We start from the raw sequence: 20,121 nt of genomic DNA, 5'->3' as shown, positions 1-20,121 counted from the left end.
TACAAGTGAAGTGAGCCTGGGAAATCTCTTACCCTGTCCTTTGGACACCTTAGGGACAGTGAGTCCTGCCAGCCTTGGGAAGATAAAGTGGCAGAACAGTGTAAGTTTCACAGTGCCTGATGCTTGAGAAACAGTAGTGTCTTTCCCTAGAACGCTTCCCATGTCAGCATGAGGGACACTCCAGGAGCATGGGTTGTGGCTGGGTAGGGCATTGATGAGAGTGGATAGCTTCTCTCATCACAAATAACTGAGTCCTTTCCATCAAAGCTCCACAGTGTGTCTTGCATTCAGTCTTAGCTAATCTCCTGGGCATTCTCCATTCCGAGAGAGATGCTTCCTCTCCCAAGGGATCCGTTCCTACCTCTAGCATGAAAGCGTCCTCTACTACCTGTCTTTAGGGATGCACCTTCTGTGTTTAAAGCTGGGTTCAGTGTTTTGTGACTCAGATTTATGAGACATTATTTTGGTGGCCTCACTGACTGAGATAATTAAACTAGAAAAAGGAAGGTTCTGATCTCAGATGTGGTCCAGCATAGGACAGTGCCGAAGACTGGTGAGTCAGGGAGTCATTGCAGATAAGCTAAACATTTCCTAGGAACACACTTAGATGCTCGCTTTCCATCATCCCACAAGATTAAATGCAGATTGTATCGGATCCTTTCATCTCGGCTCTCGCAATTGATTTAAAGGAAGCCTGATTAGCAGTCCTCTCTTGTAGAAATAAAATATAGCTTTTCTGTGACTTTTGAGTTGATTATTAAACGATCTTGCCTAAAGCAACATCTTAAGAACTTTAGAAAAGATATCACTCATTGTCATTGCTCCTGCCTATAATCCTAGCACTTGGGAAGCTGAGGCAGGAGAATTGCTCTGAGCTTGGGACCAGCCAAGACTATATACAGTAAACTCCAGGTAAACCTAGGAAGAAAGTAATACAGCTACTGTATGTGTGCAATCAGTGTCATTGGCACAGAGGAGAATGAACTCAGAGTAATTCTAAGGGTTCTAGCCTCAGAATATGATTGATCACCTTGTATATGATAAATAAAATACTAGCCACCAGAAAGATAGGTCCTATTGATAGATCTCTCTCTCTCTCTCTCTCTCTCTCTCTCTCTCTCTCTCTCTCTTTCTGTTTTCTTTTAATTTGCAATTTTCATTAGAAGTTGGAGTTCTAGAAGATTTTAATATTGCAAATTAAGAAACAATTTTTGCTTTTTGTTTGGGGGGTCCTTGTTTATTTATTTTATGTATGTGAGCACACTGTAGCTGTCTTTAGATACATGAGAAGAGGGCATCAGATCCCCTTGGAGATGGTTGTGAGCCACCATGTAGTTGCTGGGAATTGAACTCAGGACTTCTGGAAGAGCAGTCAATGTGGTTAAGAACCACTGAGCCATTTCTCCAGCCACGATTGTTTTTGTTGTTGTTTTTTAAATAGCATTGTATCCTAAACTTTTGCTGTCAGGAAAAAGCAAGCCAATAGAAGTTCAGGTAAGCAATACTGATTTCCTTGGAAATACTACGCCTGAGAACCATCACAAAGCTTCAGAAACATTGAAGAAGCCCCCCTCTCTCTGCAGAACCTGGGTGGCTCCAACACAGCTTCCAACATCTGTTTTGTTGAAAATACTCTGCCCACTGCTGAAAAGAGGCTCATTTAAACCTCACAGAATGTTTGATTCTCGATGCCGTGTTTCTGAGTTCTACATCCCACCTAATGCTGATAAAAGAATGGGGTGATAAAATCAGCCCGAGAAACAGAAGTAAGAATTTCCTTCCTGCTTCCGATGACGTCTAAGACATGTTTATTTTCATGCCTGAATTTAAGACTACATTAAAATAAATATATGGCCATCCCAAACTACAATTCAGCACCCAGCATAGGAAAATAATTAGAAATAGCTTTGTAGGTGGGTAGGGAGGCGTGGTGTGGAGGGTTGCACTCCCCTTGCAGTAGCAAGGATCTCTTCTACCTGAATGGATAGGTATTGTGAGTACTTTCAATTTAACTGTGTTCAAGGGGCAATTTTATGGTAATGCCATAAGTATAGTTTAGTGAGAACATTTCTTAATATGGTAATCTAGGGGAAATATATGCCTAAGGGACACATTTTTCTATAGAAGATTTCCTGGACCATATGCTACAGATACATGGAAAACTCATTGGTGACGGAAAGCTATGGCTACAGGAGGAAATTAATGTGGACCAGATGGTAGTTAGGTAGGAAAATGTTTTACACAAATGTGAGAAATCAGCCTTCCTCCTATCTCTGAAGGGTTAGTCTAATACGCGCCATATCTCGATTTTCTGTATGTAAATCTAGAGCAACTATGCATCTGATTGCCTCAACAGAAAAGGGGGAGGGGGGAAGGGCTTTGTAAATCTTTTAAACTTGTGCTTCAGGATGGAAAGCATGGGCTGGACATGAAGTAAACAGATAGCAAATACATGAGCCTCAAAAAGTGTTGAGTGACCAGGTGAGAGGTGAGTATGGAAAAGCAGCAGCCCCCGCAGGCAAGCGTCTCTTGACGCTCCATCCTTAAACACTATAAGCTAGGAATCATGGATATTCTTTCTCACAATGTGATTTTACAGGCTGTACTATATGCACGCATTGTCTGTGAGACTTTGTAGCCAAAAGGATGTCATGAAAATAGACGATGGCTCATGGATATGGTATTTGTATATCCATAGGTTTGCTGTAATCATGTGGTCCAATAGGAGAGGTTACATTTTGATCAGTAGAACGGATGCTATGATTGGTAGTCTTCACGGATACAAAAACTATAGATATTTTCCAAAAGTTAATTTTCATGCATTGTGTGGTTTCTCTACATCTACAAGTCACTGTGAGTCTACAGGTTAGAGACCCTTCCCGCTATTTTTACTGTTAACAATGATTTTGCCGATTAGATATAAGAGACACTAATTCAATACAAAGAGGAAGACAGAAGAAAAACGATCAGGGCCCAATTCACTAAAAGACTTCTTATAGACGGGACTGGTGTTGCCTACAGTTTTAGCTAACACAAAGCTTACACAGTGCTAGACTAAAATGATGTCTTTCTCTGAGAAAGGAAATTCCATTTTGGTGGTTTGCTTTGTGGGCCTAAAGTAGCCAGGAGGCTCAGGACTTACAGAAGACACAATGACTAAGAGTGCAGGTGCACTCTGGATTGCCTTCCTTATCTATATTCATGCACATAAATGTAGCCATTTGGTCCTTCCTCTGGGGATACGAATCCTGCACATACTCCATGCCTGACCCATAGCAGCCACTCAACAAGTAATTGATGGATGAATTAATTAAATATTTTCTTAGTTCCTACCAAAATAATCATCACTTATAAAAATTCATAAGTACTGACTAGAGCATAGCTGTTTTTTTTTTTTTTTAACTTAAAAAATGTATTGTTTTCCCTCCTTTGAAAGTGTCTTTCTATGGCTCTTTAGTAATTTCCTGACCGCTGTGGTGGACCATCACTGATTTTGATGGTAAATTAGCCATCTAACTACTACATGTTGAATAGTTCCTACCTGCAATGGACAGGGTTATGAGCTAAAGGGAAAGTCCCATTCTTCTTTGGTTTTCTTCCAGAAGCTTCAGATCAAGAGCTCATAAGTACTGGGCATTTTCCTTTAAAGGTTTAATTTTAACATATTCCTATTAACATATGGAGAAATTAATAAATGCCTGTTCTTTGAGGAGGAAATGAAAGCTCCACACTTGCCTAGAGAATGATTTTTTTTTGCCCATAAAGAGCATCTCAGCGTTTAATTATATGTTCAAGGAATTCCCTGGGAGTTAAAATTGGTCTTGAACATTTGATGGATGCAAGGAAGGCTGCTGGTTCACTTTCAAGGTCTGAGTTTCTCAACATCTGATAAAAATTATTCAGTTACACAGGCCATGATTGCAAAGTCTGACGTTGCAAAAGACCGGGTGCTAAGTGGGTTTCCTTCCTGAAGGTTAAGGTTAAGCTGGATGGCATTTGCCTTCTGAGCAGTTCTCTCCTGGCCTGTGCTGTTCAATATTCCTGTTTGAATCATAGATGAGCAGATGTCAAAGGTGGAGAAGTCCTGCAGACTTGTCTGCTCTACCCTGTGCTGAATCATGGCAGGGCTGGGCAGGGGGGCTGCATTGCACAATTCTAGGTTTTAAGACAGTCTTGAAGACTTCAATCAGGCTTCTAATTTTATGTTAATTAGGTTTAGGGCCTGAAATTTTACAAAGAACAATTGAGCACATTTGTAGCCACCTTGAAGTATTGCTTGTTTCCTAAATTTTGCGGGTTTTCCTCATCTTTTCATCTTTCCTTCATTTTTGCCTATGCTTACATTTAAAGGCTGCCTCTTAAACCATTCCTTTGTTGTGTATCTAGGACACAAAAACTATAAATGGCTGAATTCATGGTCCAAATTAAAAGGCAAAAATCTTAAATTTGATACTACAGAGATGATTTTATATCATGCTACCTTTTAAAATACATTCAATCATTTAAGTTGATAGGCGTTTGGAAGTATTCTGAAAACCAAAAAAAAAAAAAAGGACACAGCTACATTTTGGCTTGCCCATGAGGAAGTAAGCATACCTCCTGAACCTGGATCTGTACTTGTGTATTTCAGGTGGGGAACAATGGAAAACTCCTGCTAGGTTATTACACTCACTGCCTTATGCTTTCTTGCATACATTCTGAAGACGTCTTACTGAAAATATGTTTAAATATTCAAATTGTTTCTGAACTTGAATATTGTTGGTCGTTTTCATGCTACCCAGCAAATGTTTACCTCATAAAACCCTGGTGTCTGTGCCCTTATATGGGAATTCCCCTGTTGGGGAGGTTATCCTGACAGGCACGATTAGGGGGGTGGTATTCCCTATCAGCTGTGGGGTTACAGCTTATGAATTATAAGCACTGTTCTTTTATTCTCAATCTCCATATATACAAGCATATTCAAAAAGAAATTTCTTCTCCCTCTAGAATTTATTAGATAGATTTACCAAATTTTTGAATGTTGGCATGTTTCGTATTATATGGGTTAAATATGTAAGACTTAGTCTCCCTAATCAACTGTCTCATATAAGCATAGTAAAATCTAGAAATAAGTTTAGTGAATTGGGGCCTTGAAGTAACAAAAATCTGTTCTATGATTAAGAATGAAAACTAAGAACTACCAAAGGATGAGTAACTTTAAGTATTAATATTGATATGTATATATATATCAATAAACTGACCATACACTGTGTTGAAAGACATTTCATAATCTGGTAGAGGAGTTGAAATGTCTATAAAAAATGAGGATAAAAATTAATTAAAAAGAAACCTAAAGCTTAAAAATCTTCAGGTGGATTAGTACAATAGATTTCCATCAACGTGAAATTGTGACAGTAAGATTTTCCTTACCATTCAGTGCCACGAAGGAATCTGAAAGACAAAAGCGGGTAGGTGGTTACTTAGCCGCACACTCTTAGTGTGACTTACACACTGAGCAGGGATGAATAATGAGGGCTGGGTCAACGTTGGAGCCCAACACCTGGAAGTCTTTGTCTCTTCCTGCTTATAACCTAAGACACTTCCTACTCAATCCAATTTCCTATTTCCAGATCTCTTCCATGGGCGACTTTCCCCAAAGCCACTGCTAACCAGCCATGAAAACCCAAGCGTTAGCAGAGGAAGTGGCCATTGCAATGACTCTATGAGCGTCAGGAAACCATGCTCAACTTGGGGCATAGCTATGGATAAAGAAACCAAGCCATGTCTGTAAGTAATATTCTATCTGGTTTCATCCTCATGGATGAACTGAGAGAACTGTCCAATGTCATAATCCCTAATGTTCTGAAATGGGGGGGGCGGGTAGTTTGGAAGTTGAAAACCCAAACCTACACTTAAATCACGTATGTAGGTTTGTGTGCTGATGTCGATGTCAGATCATGATGTCTATGTCAGATCACTGGTTTGCCAAACACTGGCTCTCTATGACTTTCCTAAAAATCCTGTCAGTGAAGCAATTCTGTAAGTGCCCCCTGAAGACTGACACATACAGAAGTAGTTCCTGTTCTGGTGGGAGCATGAGGAAAGGAGAAGCTCTCTCAGGATGAGGGACAGGCAGAGGCATAGTCCTACCTTCTGTCCTGAGTGGGGACCCCAGAATAGAGTATGAGGGAAATAGGCTTTTACTGCTGACCCTGGACATAAAAACTAAATCATTGGATTGGAACCTTCTACTTGACATACACTTGTTCTCTTAGATTCTTCTGCCTTAAAACATAGGGAGGCACAGACACTTAAACACACAGTAGCAATTCATCAGCATCTTCTTTGTACATTTCCTGATTTAGGCCAAATCCATCTTCCTGTTTACAAGCACTCATACCACCAGACCACAAAAATGCAATGAAAATATTTTCTAAAGCTAACTTAATTAAACATCTGTAGCAGCCCCTCACCTTTCAAAACTACCGTTTTTCCAAAACTGTGGCTACATACAGGCACAAGATAATTAAGGTCCACTGACCGAACTTGAAATTGGTTTACTGATACAGATGAATGGTCACACACACGGCACAGCCATTTTGCTGATGGCACATCTCCTACACCAGTTTGGATGTGTAAAGATTTCATGTGAAGATATGATAAAGGAAAATGTTGGCCATATATTTTATTAATAAATTAACTTTTGTCCAAGTCAAGAACCTGCAGATACGGCTGGTAATTACCCTCTTTGATTATTCTGTATCACTTGCAAAAGCATGTGATAGAAAGTTGAATTACAGCCTGGTCTGAAATTTCAGTACTTACCCCTTAAAGACTTAGAATTACAGCTGTGATCTTATTATACAGTCACTCAATTTTGTTCCCTTAAGAGCTGTTTTCTAGTGCCATTTTGAATGAAAATTTTATGAATTTCCATACATGGAACATTAAAAAAAAATTATAAACCAGGTGAGTCTCCTTTGAGAAGCCGACAGCCATATTCTCAGATCCTCAGATCTGTCTTGATTTCCTGAGTGCTTACAGATTGTGTTTAAAACTCTTAATACACTCCACCTCATTTTTCATAAAGTTGTAAACTGAACATATTCATTTTCTAAAAACATAACATTATTATCCAAGTTCACAACACTAAAGCATTTTCAGGAGAATCCTGATATTGGTCCACTCGTAAGACAATGGGACAGAGTCCTGAATGTCTCTAAGAAGTTCTACGTATAATGGTGCCACTTAATAGTATGTGAATGAGACTTGGTTAATTTCTGCAGAGAGGTCATTTGGAATCGCTTTATGCTGCCGTGTTATTCCTTAAGTTTGCTCTTATCTCAAACGATTTCATTTTGAAAAATAATTACTTTCATTGGTAAATATGTTAAAGAACACTAACACAGTCCCACTCAATTAAAAAGCGAGAGCACAATGATTAAACTTTTGATTGCTGGCTGAAATGCAGTATAATAGCATGTTATGAAAAACAACAAGACTGCCGTTTTTGTAATGGAAATACTGACATAACTTACTGATTTGCTATAATTAATATCCCCTAGCATGCATTTCTTCTACAGCATTAGAATGAAGGGAGAGGTGCCCGCATTCATGGCACTAACTCTGGTAGTGCTGGCTTCCACAAGCACTGTTCTCTCTTTGTTATGTGCAGAATTAGCTGCATTGAGGTTTACATGGGTCTGATGCTTCTAAACCAGTGGTTTTCAGCCTCCATAAGCTGTGAACCTTTAATTCAGTTCCTCATATTATGGTGACCCCCAACCATAAAATTATTATTATTTTGCTACTTCATACCTGTAATTTCGCTACTGTTATGCATTGCAGTGTAAATATGTGTTTTCTGATGTTCTTAGGTGACCTCTGTGAAAGGATCCTTTGGCCTCAAAGAGGCACCACCACTGGTGTTCGAGACCAGCTGATAAAAAGCATCTTTATCCACAGGTGGGCACAGATTTAAAAGCTATACTTACTGTGACAGTCTCCAAGGCCGTCTGTATTGCCACGCTCAATGTCCTGCTCAAAAGCCAGTCTTTAAAAGGGTGGAGGGGAGGAGAAGGAAAGAGAAAAAACGTTCAGTGCCATGCGCAAGTCTTTACTTTCATTTAAAAAAATGACCCTTTAGCTAAGCCAGGCAGTGGGTGTAAGAGAGAAACAGCTCTCCACTTATAACAATGAGTCTGATGTGAGTCTCCAAGGAGAAGCTAGCTAAGATAGCCGTGAGCTCAGGACAGAATCAGGAGGCTAACTGGCTTGTGGGTTACTCTGATGCTTTCCTTACTCTGCTTCCTTGAGTGTTACCTAAACATTTAAAAAGTTTTTAAGCTAAAGCTCACTCCTCATATAAGATATAAGAGAAGTCTGGATGAAAGTGTCTGTTCTTTTCTGCTTCCTCTCCTGCTCTTATCCTTGCTTTCCCAAACCCTTTTCCCCCTCTATTTCTTTGCCTATAAAGCACATATAACCAAGTGTTTAAGGGCACAACTGACCAGTGAGGAGGTACGTGCAGGCTCTGAGAGGGCGGACTGAGGCAGGGATCTTGCTCTCTCCCTGCCCAATCCTCAACTCTCCTCTCTCCTTCCTCCTCCATCCTAAGAGTCACCACCACTCACTTTAATTTTTAAAACGAGTACACCCAGATTCGTCCACTCTGTGCTTATGTTTCTAAAATGTAATTGAAAATTCCGGTTTGTGGCTGCCTCCCAGTCTATCACGAACCACGTGAAAAAACCGCTTTGAAAGGTGCACCTTGTTCTAATAATCCGTGTTTAGCCTCTAATGTCTTTGGCTGTAATGAAAATTAAATTCATTCTCAAAGGATAGGGATTTCTTGTAATGAAAGCCAGTGTCTATTCAGTCCCAAAGCCTGCTCGCCCAGCAGAGCCTCGCATGTGTCGAGCAGTGCCTATGGCAATGGCATATAAATGCACGGCTTAAAGGGAGCCTCTGGGATGTCTGATAGGAACTTGAAAACAGCTTATGAAAGTCTTGTTATCTTTGTCCACTTGTTGACAAATGATGAGCCTCTTCTCAGTCCCCCCCCCCCACTGATTCGTTCTGCCCCGCCCCAAGGAATTTCATGAAAAGATACAAGGCTCCAACTGTATCAAAAGTCAACAGAGCTACCTGCAAAGCCACGGCTGAGAATACAGAGACTGGGCCATCTTTGCAGCGCTCAGATTTCTAGGTCATATTTTACAGTTATCGTTAGCTCAGTTCAAGAGAATATTTCTCAAATGATGTGGGTGGTAGTCACTAAATCGTCTCTTTCTAGTTGTCTGGCTATTTTAAAAGGATTGGAAAGATGCTTCCAGCATGGAAAAATAGTTTTCTGTTTTACAAATGGGACCAGGGAAGCTCCTTTGTTGAAGGAGAGACCTGAACTGTCTTGGACACCTCACTTGCATTACCCACAATCTCTCTGAGACAGGCTTTGAATATTTTTTTTCCAAATGTTATTTTAGATTTCATATCCTCTGAAGTGGGGGGAAAAAAAACCTCACAGGCAGAGCAGGGGGGCTTGATCTAGGGGACCAATTGGGATATTGTATGCCGGATTCTCAGTAAGGTCAGGGTTTATTCAGCACAGGAGAAAGCTTTATTGGCTATTAACACCATGTATGAAGCACAATCACATGGGTTAACAAATGCTGTGCTGTTTCTTCTCAGCCTCTGATGGTTGGTCAATTAGCAAACTCGTTTTGTGACTGGACAAACCATCTACTAACCTAATTGGTTCCCCCATGGCTTCTTTCTCTGCTATCCTCAAACTGTGATATTTAAGGCGGGTATCTTCATGTTCTACTTTCCAGGGAATCCTTTTGAAGCCTACTGTGTTTCCTTTCTGTGGTTTTAACCAGTCTGAGGGTGATTATTCCATGGATCCTCTGCCAGGTGTGGGGCAGAGTCCATGAACTGAGTTAGAAATGGAGGAGGCAACGGGCACTTCCTTGGCTGAAATGTTCTCACACAGAGAAATGAGTTCAGATGGTTTGAGGGAACACAGACAGGCCTACATCTAGCATGAAGAGTGACCCAGGCACTTTGCCCCCCACCCCCCCACACACACCTCAGGCTCCTTACCTGCTAAGGGGTGACAGATGGGCACAAGAACCACTTTCCTTTACCCACCCACAATATGGGTCTCTGGAGGCGATGCAGGTTCTGTAGGAGAAGGATGACTGTCAGCTACCCAGGATTGCTTTCTAACTACTAATGGATTTTTGAATTGTCAGCAAGGCAACAAATACATACTTTTTACACTTCCCATGTCGCTCACAACGGCCAAGAGGCACCTTTATCACACACGTAGAGAACGCAACATAGAGTGAGCCACTTGCTCTGTCGAGCTGCATACCCATGATCCTCTTGTCTTCTACACCATCATAGCTGCACCTAGTTTGATGAGGTAGGAGGAACCATTAGTAGATTCTTAGGGACAGTTTTCTTTCCCCTGCCACCACCCTCATCCTCCACCTCTGGACTGACATGCTGACTTCATGATCTGACACAACGGAAGTTTCACAGATCTTCTGTGGACACCCTACCTGGGCAGCAATAGAGATGTACAATATTGGCAAGGGGGGAAAAAACCAATGCCTTTTATATGCTCAGTATTGTTTAGAAACGATGCGATCCCACAACTTGTCTGTTGTGATTTTTTCCATGAATGGGAAAGGACTCAGTAGAATGACAAATAATTACCAAGAAATTTCGGACCCAACGTTCCACTCACTTTTCTGGGTTATAAACATTCATCTCCTCCAGAAAAAGGCTGCCATTTAGGAAACCACTGCTTCCTATCCTGGCCAAGAACTTCAAGATGATTCCCTTTTCTGATCCCAGGAAAACCACAGTGTGATTCTGATATGGCCCAGCAGCGTTGTCTACTGCAATTTTGGTCAGGCGGTATCTAAAAATGAGAGGATCACATTTGAAAAACAAAAGTCTCTTTGTAAGTCTATCATTAAAGGTCCCCTTTCCACTTCAAACAAGGGTGACACAGCTTTCTAGTAACAATGTCATGAAAAATATATGCATGTAAGTAATGCTTTCAAGCTGTTCTGGTCCCTTATTTTCATATGCAGAAAATTAGTATGACTCCAACAGGGAGAAGGAAGTGTGTGTGTGTGTGTGTGTGTGTGTGTGTGTACAGAGGCCAAGTTCTATAATAAATAAATATGCATAACCATATGAAACCACTCAGCAATGATCCTTTCCATGAGCAATAAGGAAAGACTGATGGTTCCAGTGGAGAAGACAGACATAAGAAGTGAACATACTTAGCATTTCCTTTCAACATTGAAAAGGAAAGCAATGGACACCATCTTTCATTCTTTTCCTAGGAGGCACAAAACCTCTGTCAACAAGATGAGAAAACTTTCTAGTTGTACACAAAGGGCCCTGAAAATAGAGGGCTCAGAGCAGTATATTAAAATCAGGACATGCAGGCCAAACCACATCTGGGAAGGGGCTGGAGAGAGACAAGCATAGAATTAAGGCCTAGTGAGCATCCTCTTTCTATGGAATCTGATGATCATTCTGCCTTTCATGGATACCTATTTGCTCTAAGTACCAAGACAGGAACTAGAGAACACCAGGCTTTTCACAGGTAATAGAGCATGGTTTCTAGGTTATGGACAAGGGAGTTCATCATATGTTCAGTAAGGTCAAGGGATAAAAGTCCTTTTGTGTTATCGACTGCCACTGTTTAGAAAAGCCCGTTATCTTTGAAAATGACCTGAAATGATAAACCTGCAATAATAGCACAATGTTTATTGCTATCAGAGATCTTCCCAATCGACCACTGCTTCTATGTTGGCATCACTTCAGAAAGCAAATACGAAAGCATAACTCCTTCATTCTGGCATGCCACTACAAATGCCACATCCTTTCATGCCAACAATGCAGTCACATGTAAACCCCAAACAGGTAAGCACTTCTCACAGGTTCTCCTTCTCGACTCCCCTGTGATGCACAGGATGGATTAATGAGCTAATCTGAAAGGAAATATTTTTTTTTCCTTTCTTCTAATTGCTGGCATGTGTAGAACTAGCCTGAAAATACTGGCACTCTTCTCACTGAGAATGTGGCGATGGGGGATTGGTGGCATCGCCCCAGCCTGTCAACATTTCCTAGCTGAATCCATGCCCAGGAGAGCAGAAGATGTTTGTGGCATTTCAAAGCACGATCCACGAGCACAAGATAATGTCAAGGAAATCCACTTTAGGATGCGGTTTGCTTGACACTCACCTGACCATCGTTCTCAGGAACCAAGGTCTGTTGATGATGGAAGGCACTGCCTCGTCCATGAGTGGATGCGTCTTAATGAAGTTCAGGGTGTCATCAGGAAATTCATTGGAGCTTGCATACTTTTCTAAAGACGATGATCCAGCACAACAGCCTGGCCTAAAAGGAAACAAGGGGTAGAGGGGAAAAGAGTTATTTCATGCCTTCTGGCAAATTCTTTGAATGAACTGCTTCTCTAAGCATCTGCCATGAAGGAGACTATACCACAGGCACAGGAGGAGAATGTTGAACAATGCAGAATGCCACCAAGTACAACATGCTGAGATTTCCTCTGGACCGCCTCCTCGGTCCGAGAGGGAGGCTTAGCCAGTACGGCTCAGTTTCATCTCCAGGCAACTTGGCTTCCTTCCAGATGCACAAACAAACCCCAGTGAACAGAGATGGAGCTGAAAATGAGTGAGTGTGGGGACGTGCCTCTCAGGGATGCGTTACTATCTGTCAACGTGACACAAACCTACACATACCTGGGAAGAAAGAACCGCAACTGAGAAATTGCCTCCAGCACACAGGCCCGTGGGCTTGTCTGTGAGCCATGCTTTTAATTGGTAATTGATGTATGAAGGCTGTGCCCATGGTGGGTGGTACCACCTCCTGGCAAGTGAGCCTGGGCTGTACAAGAAAGGTGGCTGAGCAAACTAGAAGGCAAGCCAGGAAGCAGTACACCTTGTGGTCTCGGTGTCAAGTTCCCACCTTGGCTTCTCTTGATGATAGACTGTAATAAATTCTCCATAAGTTGCTTTCTGTCTTGGGGTTTATCACAACAGAAAGTAAACTAGGATATCTCGCTAGAGGTTTGAGAGCAGCGGTTTTCAACCTTCCTAATGCTGTGATCCTTTAATACAGTTCCTTATGTTATTGTGAACCCCCCCATCATAAAATTATTTTGTTGCTACTTCATAATTGTCATTTTGCTACTGTTATAAATCTTAATATAAATGCCTGTGTTTTCCAAAAGATGGTCTTATTTTGGGTTGCAACCTACAGTTTGAGACCTTCTATTCTAGAGGTATATGTTCTACAAAGGAGGGGATTATGTTAATACTCTTATAAGCACAGAAAACAGTGCTTTTCAGTCACTGAGGTACACACCAGCAAGACTCAATGTTACAGGCTCTCAGGGTATATAAGTTCACTTTTCATTTTTTGTTTTTGATTTTTATGAGGTTTTGGAAGGTATGAAAGCCAGTTACACTGAAGATTCTTTCCTAAAGGACCAATTTCTTGCAACTGAACAAAGATTGCAAAAGTGAACTTTTGCAAGAAATTGTGTGGTTTGAGGGGTTACATGAAAATCTCAGCAAAGTTAGATCAGAGAATACTAAAGTCTATGGTCTACATGCCCTGCTGCCTGCTGGTGCTGGAGGAGAAATTGGGCCCTTACTATACAATCTTCCCCCATACCATGAAGTTACAACCAGCCAGCCCTTCAAGATCAGCCTAATATTTGCAAGAGGTAAGACAAGTGTATAGAAGCATGTGGGTAAACACATTGACATGGGAGAAAGTGACCTAACACATGACCTAGTGATGCCAGAGTGACACCATCTTCACTCACCAGGCTTTCTAGACATAATCTCCCTCAAACCCAATTCCTCCATCTCAACTCCTTTTTCTGGCATGTTCATATGTTATGGACTGATCCCAGGTGCTGAATTAGAAAATCTATCGGGTCCCTAGAGTTTACCTTTTACATTGAGTCTGCTTTGAACAGAGAAGGAATACGCCAGGAAACTCAACTGATAATCGAGGGTGGGCTACTTGGCCTTCCTTGGTTCCTAGTGTCTAAATTGTTCAACTTGTACTTGTAGGTATTTTGGGAAAAGTACAAGAGGAAGCTAAAGGAGAACATTAGAAAGCAAAATGGCCAGGAAGACATTGGGCTTGCTTCCAGTGCCACCTAAACTCAATGGAGCGGTTTCCACGTAACCGAGACCACAAAGGTGGATGTATAGAGGATGTGCTACAGAGATGGAAAACGCAGGGACAGGATGGGAGAAATATTCTTCCAGAGTCTGCTATTACATGAGAGCAGATGAGGAGATTGTACAGGGCCAAGAAATTTCTGCAGTATCTCTGGGTCATGGACTTTTTTTGTGAGAGAGTCCAGGACACTGCTTGGGAAAGGCTATCACTATACTGGCAGGTGAGTGCAGAAAAGCAGCCCATTGTACCGACTACACAATTCTCGTCCTTGACCCAGAGGGGCTAAACTCTGATCCCACTTGTTCCCAAGTATCCAGGGAATGTTATTTATATTTCACGTTTTATTAGGATTGAAGATAAGAATTCACATAAAACCCAGAGGGAAGCACAGCAGAAGTATGTCTTTAGTCAAATAAACTTGCATAATACAGTTACTCTCTGGTCCGCAATTCTCCACCTATAGACCAATAGGAGCAAATAACTCCTATCACCTACTATTATAGTGGGCAAACCACATTTACATATGTTAACCAGAAGACTAAAGTCATGGTTTATAGGAACTAAAGATAACTGGTTTTTGGTAAAGGTTAATACAAATATTCATGAGGGTCTTTCCGTTGTTCTTGGATCTTTATCTACCTGGCTTGTGATGGAAGCCACTCATGTGTGGTCGACAGGATGCTCACGATCAGAGAAGCCAGTTTCATCATTTCTGAGTGAAAAATAGCTGAATGAATAAATATGCGCATGTACCTGGGCTTAGGGACTCGCTCGTCTGGAACCGGTGTCCAGGTAGAATCAGGTGATTTCTGTTCCTTGAATCTCCCAGTAAAAACATTGGCAATGTCAAGCATATCATAGGCACAGACTGCAGAACCGGGGATGCTGTAAAGGACATTTCACACAAGGTCTTACTCATGTAACTATAATACATCCCTTTAGAAAACACACTCTGAAGAAACTCTTTTTACAGACAGGTAGAATTTAAAGCCCATATCCTGACCACTACAAATGCAGGGATCATAATGTATAAAGAACATGTATCTGCCAATCAAGTGTGCATCAACAGTCTTAAAGAACAGGCTAGTTACAGTAAACTCGGAGTCAGGGGGGAAGCCCATCATTTCTTTATCACCCCTTGAACTCCTTTGTTGTGGGGAGAGAATTATGAGCTGGTTATAGAAGCTTCATGAATGCCACAGAAACAAGGTCTTGCTTTAGTAGCTAGATCTCTGGTCACACTGGAGACAAGTTCAGAGCAAGCCAGTGAGATCTGTGTATGAGAGTTATTAGCACAAGATTTCATGACATGAGACCCCTCCACCACATTTTTATGGGCAGACATTGGTCAGGTTGGACCTGACCAATAGAGAGAAAAAGACCCATTCCAGCAAACCAGAGCTTAGGTCTTGTAAGCTGGTGGTATGCAGTATGTGACCAAAAGTAGAAACAAACAGGCTTGAAGGGGGCCAGGCCATGATGGGCTGGTGTGCTAGGGCAGGTGCTTGCTTGTTCTTTGTTCCCCTAAAAGAGGCAACCCTTAAGGATTGCCAGAAATCTGGCATAACCAGTCTAAAAGACGTTTGTAGATTGGCAAGTTAGGTTGTCTGATCTTATTGAACAAATAATATTTCTGAGACCACATAAGCATAATAAGAAGATAATTTTAGGGCCACTTAAGAAAGTAGATTATCTATAATACATGAAAACTCACTGTGATATTATAATCAAAGTAACTCACATGTTTAATAAAACATACACCTAAACTAAAAATGTAGTCTTAAATTCCACGAACCCTTGCATTCCTATATATCAAAGCAGTATGTTTTCAAAAAAATCTTAGATAGATAGGACCTTAAATGTGAATACTCAAACCTTGAGATATTTTATATCTTTTCTATCCTCGTCTAAAAAATCCCTGTAGATGATTAAAACATACCAAAATCTAATCGAATACTTCTTGCTGCAATATAAGCTCATGCTTTCATTTATCTTCAGTGAGAAAAGCTTGACACTCGGCCTCCCTGTAAATGAGGAGTGTGAGTTCATCCCTCAACTTGCTCTGCTCAGGGCTCTACCCAATTTCTAGGCATGTCTTTCAAGATGCTGTCTTCTGATCTAATCATTTTTCATGCCTGTCATCTAGGCACTCGGGAAGCTCATGTGCGTCCTGGTAAAAAGGATAATCTAAGGTGTATTCCTAGACACAGATAAGAGAGCATGCTACGTGCATCTAGAGGCCACACCCAGGAGTTACAACCCAGAGTTATGCTCATTTCGCACAACAATGTTGAGAGTTTGAAACATTAGGCTTTACAGAGAGCTGGAAGCCACAGAAAGAAGGTTAACACTAGTGTTTTTCTATGCTGTCATTTCTATGCATATTCACTACTTTGGGGACAATTATTAATGTGTCGTTTAATTGATTAAATTTTCCGATGAACTAAACACAAAAATACAAATGAAGTTATAGACAGCATTTCTAGGTCCTATGAACCCTCACCAGACTCTTGGGGAGGCAGTTTTGCTGGGGTTGGGATCTGAGTCATGAACCAACTTCTTGAAGTCACTGGAGGTTTACATCTTCAAGATGAATGATAACTAGACACTAAGGTGGAACCCTTGGCATCTTGCTCCAAATTTCTTGCTGTAGCATTTTAATAAATGCCCAACTTTCACACAGACACACAGACACACAGACACACAGACACACAGACACACACACACACACCAACCAATCCAATGAGGGAAATAATACAAGTAAAACATGAATGCCACATGATCTATAAGAGATCAGAGAAAAACTCATTTCCAAACCCGTCCCTTCTATCTCTGACTACCTGGTCCGGGGAAAGGAATATTTTAAACAATTTCCTCATGTGTAAAAAGAGGACAATAAAATTTGGTTTACAGGAAAGGAATCCCATAGAAAGTATTTAAACAGTCATTCATATAAATGAAAGATATTGTTATAGCTTACTCTCCCTAAAACCTTAATTTAATAATGCTTATAAATTCTAATTGGTTCATTGATGAAAACTCAGAGCAAAGTGCTTTTTATCTACAAATAGTGACGGCTGCTTTTCTATCAGTCGCAAATCTTTCCCCCCTCTCGCCCCCGCCCCATGGAAAAGGGAGCTGGGAAGGACTTATTAGGTCAACACAGCCAGGACATGGTTACCTGTTATAAGGTGTGGAAAAGGTTGCCAAGACAACATCACGGCCATTAATGCGAATCACATCTGTAACTGCCTGGAGTATATTGAAATAAAAATGAGAGTCTCCAGGCACGGAGCAGTTCAGGCGAGCCTTCAGGAAAGATGTCCACTGCTTCTCCAGGACTCTCTGAGACCCTCCCATGTCATTCTTGCAAACCTGAGCCACCCTAGGGAAAACAACCTGCAGGGAAAAGTACATAGGAAAAGGCAGTCATTTCCTTCTGAAATGAAGAAGATCTTAGAAGAATTTGCCTCTGCTTAACAATGCAATCAGAACAACAAGGTGTTTAATTTAATATTGCATTTCTAAAATCAGGAACAGAAGAAGAAGAAAAAAGAAAAAAAAACTCAGCAAAGAAACAGAATGTTTTAAAAGATAAGGCAGTGGCATTTAATATGGAGCCATAAATCCTTCAGGGGATCAGCTCCCAGCCACATAAACCCATTCCCATTTCCATACAGACTGCTTAGCTTTTATTTCCTCAGACAAAAGCACACTTTGTATGCACCATCTCTGCCATCCCCACTGGCTGCCTCTGGGGCCTGAAATCTCATACTTGGAGTGTGAGTCCCTCTACCCGTCCAAGCCGCCCTGGTATTTTATTTGTGCCCTCTAACTTAGTGACCTTGATCAGATGTCTGGTAAAAATAACTGAAATAAACATCCTGTAACTGTTCTCTTCCTTTCTGCAATAAAACCAAGACTCAGTTTGCCTAAAGACACTGGGTATGTATTGTCTCTGTGGAGTAACTCAATTAAAAGGGAAAATTATACCTGGAAGCTACATCTCAAAACACTTAGAATTCGGTATGAAAGTAACCAAACATCTGTTGGTTACATCTTCAGTAGAAATTATTCAAGAGGTTCCCTGTCATTTGTTACTGCTCTGAAAAAGTGGATCAGGCTTCCAGACAGCTCAGTCTGTCACTTCTGGCCATCCCTGTTGTCACCGGGTTCAGTTTGCATTTCCGGGTCATTTGTAGCAATGCTGGTTCAAAAGAGGGTTTCTGAGAAGGTCAACAATGGATCCAGGGACACGCTCCCATCTTACCTTCCCCATAGTGTTGTATTCTACGGCAATTTCTCTGAAGAAGAAGTAGATATAGTCCCCGTAATCCACCGCTTGGACAAAGTACGGCTCTGCAGATGAACGGGCACTTTAATTGGAGATATGTCACATAGTGTTAAGGGAATTTTAATCAAGTGTAGCCAAAGACATGTTATTAATTGGAAGTGTAGGGCTATTAGACATGTGGTTAACACTAACCATTTCTAATGACTTCAGAAGTGCAAGCGCTAGTGATTTCAGAAGGCACTTGAGCCCACAAATTACATCTTTCACAAGCTTTGCAACCAGGGGTGAAGAATAAGTACATTTTGCAAATCTCTGTAGTTTTATTTTCCACAATGGAATGTCCATATTGCCTAGAGGAGTTTTCGCACATTGCTCCGTCAAGCTGACTCACTGGGGGCTGTGAATAACCCCTTCCCTGTTCCCTTCCTCCTCCAATCCCCCTCTCCGCACCCCCTCCCCCCATGCCTTTTCATGAATGTTCTGTTCAGCTCTTTTCATTGGGGACTCTGAAATGAATTTGAGGCAGGAAAAGATGAATGTGGTATAGTCTATTGTCGCAGCACTGGTAGTTCTGTTAGTACTCCACAAGCTCTTGGGAAGGGAAAAGGGAGGTAAATAAATCAGTTGAGGCAAAAGATGCAATTTACATGGTTTTGTCTGTCAGAATCCATTACTAAAATGAATCCATGGGCTGGTCCATCCAGACTCTATATCTCTTATGGGGTATGTATCCCCTCCTCCCTCTCTTGTACCTGCTCACCTTTCAACCACTTTGAATCGTGCTTGACAGTCCTGAGGGTAGGGCTGTCTCCAAGGCTCCTGTAAATGACCGCGTCAATGGCCAGAAAGTCAGTCACTGTGGCCGAGTAGAGTTTTCCATCTTAGGAGAAAAAGGAAAGAGTTGAACAGAGTACTGAGCCAGGCAGGGACTGGTAACAGTAAAGACATCCCCTGGTCAACTTTCTTGCATCAGGCAAATGAGATTGGACAACTTAAAAAAATCCAAGATTTGCTAGGAAAAAGCCTGGCCCCTGTTCCTCACCATTTTGAATTAGGATCATGAGAAAAGAAACATTTTTTTCATTTTTAAATTGCAGGGCAATTTTTTTCTAAGCAGCGGTGGCAGCTGCAGCAGCTCAGGGTACAGGGCAAATGCAATATACTATTTGCTTCACTTGATTACATGGACCTTGACTGCAAGCTCGAGGCCAAGGACCCTTGGACGCTGCCACTGCCACCAAGCCATGGTCACCTGGCTTAGGAGGAAGCCCTGAGAAATAAGAAAGTAATTTTTATCAAGACAGGTTTTAATTCCATTCAGAAATATGGATGACCTGAGCCTGTGCTGAGACTGACTTGAAGTGGGATGAATGGAAAAGGGAGAGTTCAAAGGCTATAACGATTAACCAGATGACTTCTTTTGTCCCAAGGGTCACAGCCCCTCTTTTCCTTAGTCGTGTGACTCATATAAACCCTGCCAATCGAGCTTAAATAACAGACCTTTGCTTCTGGATTTCCAAAGTCACAAATTGGAAGCACTGTGCAATACAAGTGGCCAAAGCAAAGAATTAAGGTGTGGAGAGAGCTGGGTGCAA

The 20,121-nt window shown here is 41.4% G+C and overlaps 1 protein-coding gene across 5 annotated transcripts in view; it reads right to left on the bottom strand.

Annotated features, from left to right (window-relative positions):
- Positions 1 to 20,121, bottom strand: part of Sema6a (semaphorin 6A) — a 120,396-nt gene that overhangs the window by 24,727 nt on the left and 75,548 nt on the right. For 3 of the 5 annotated variants that reach the window (XM_034518180.2, XM_076912664.1, XM_076912663.1), the window contains exons 8-18: positions 19,287 to 19,406; positions 18,503 to 18,591; positions 17,414 to 17,631; positions 14,986 to 15,117; positions 12,253 to 12,408; positions 10,736 to 10,912; positions 10,255 to 10,395; positions 10,084 to 10,164; positions 7,974 to 8,032; positions 5,410 to 5,430; positions 5,241 to 5,291 (exon numbers count right to left, since the gene is read on the bottom strand). In XM_034518180.2, coding sequence (XP_034374071.1) covers positions 5,241 to 5,291; positions 5,410 to 5,430; positions 7,974 to 8,032; positions 10,084 to 10,164; positions 10,255 to 10,395; positions 10,736 to 10,912; positions 12,253 to 12,408; positions 14,986 to 15,117; positions 17,414 to 17,631; positions 18,503 to 18,591; positions 19,287 to 19,406 — 1,245 coding nt within the window. The remainder of the gene's footprint in view (positions 1 to 5,240; positions 5,292 to 5,409; positions 5,431 to 7,973; positions 8,033 to 10,083; positions 10,165 to 10,254; positions 10,396 to 10,735; positions 10,913 to 12,252; positions 12,409 to 14,985; positions 15,118 to 17,413; positions 17,632 to 18,502; positions 18,592 to 19,286; positions 19,407 to 20,121) is intronic. The other 2 variants (XM_034518182.2, XM_034518181.2) reach the window with 1 other exon arrangement.

The sequence above is a fragment of the Arvicanthis niloticus genome, chromosome 14 (assembly GCF_011762505.2).
Source record: "Arvicanthis niloticus isolate mArvNil1 chromosome 14, mArvNil1.pat.X, whole genome shotgun sequence".
Lineage (NCBI taxonomy): Eukaryota > Metazoa > Chordata > Mammalia > Rodentia > Muridae > Arvicanthis > Arvicanthis niloticus.
Note: the sequence above shows the minus strand (reverse complement) of the source record. Positions and strands in the feature narration are given on the sequence as shown.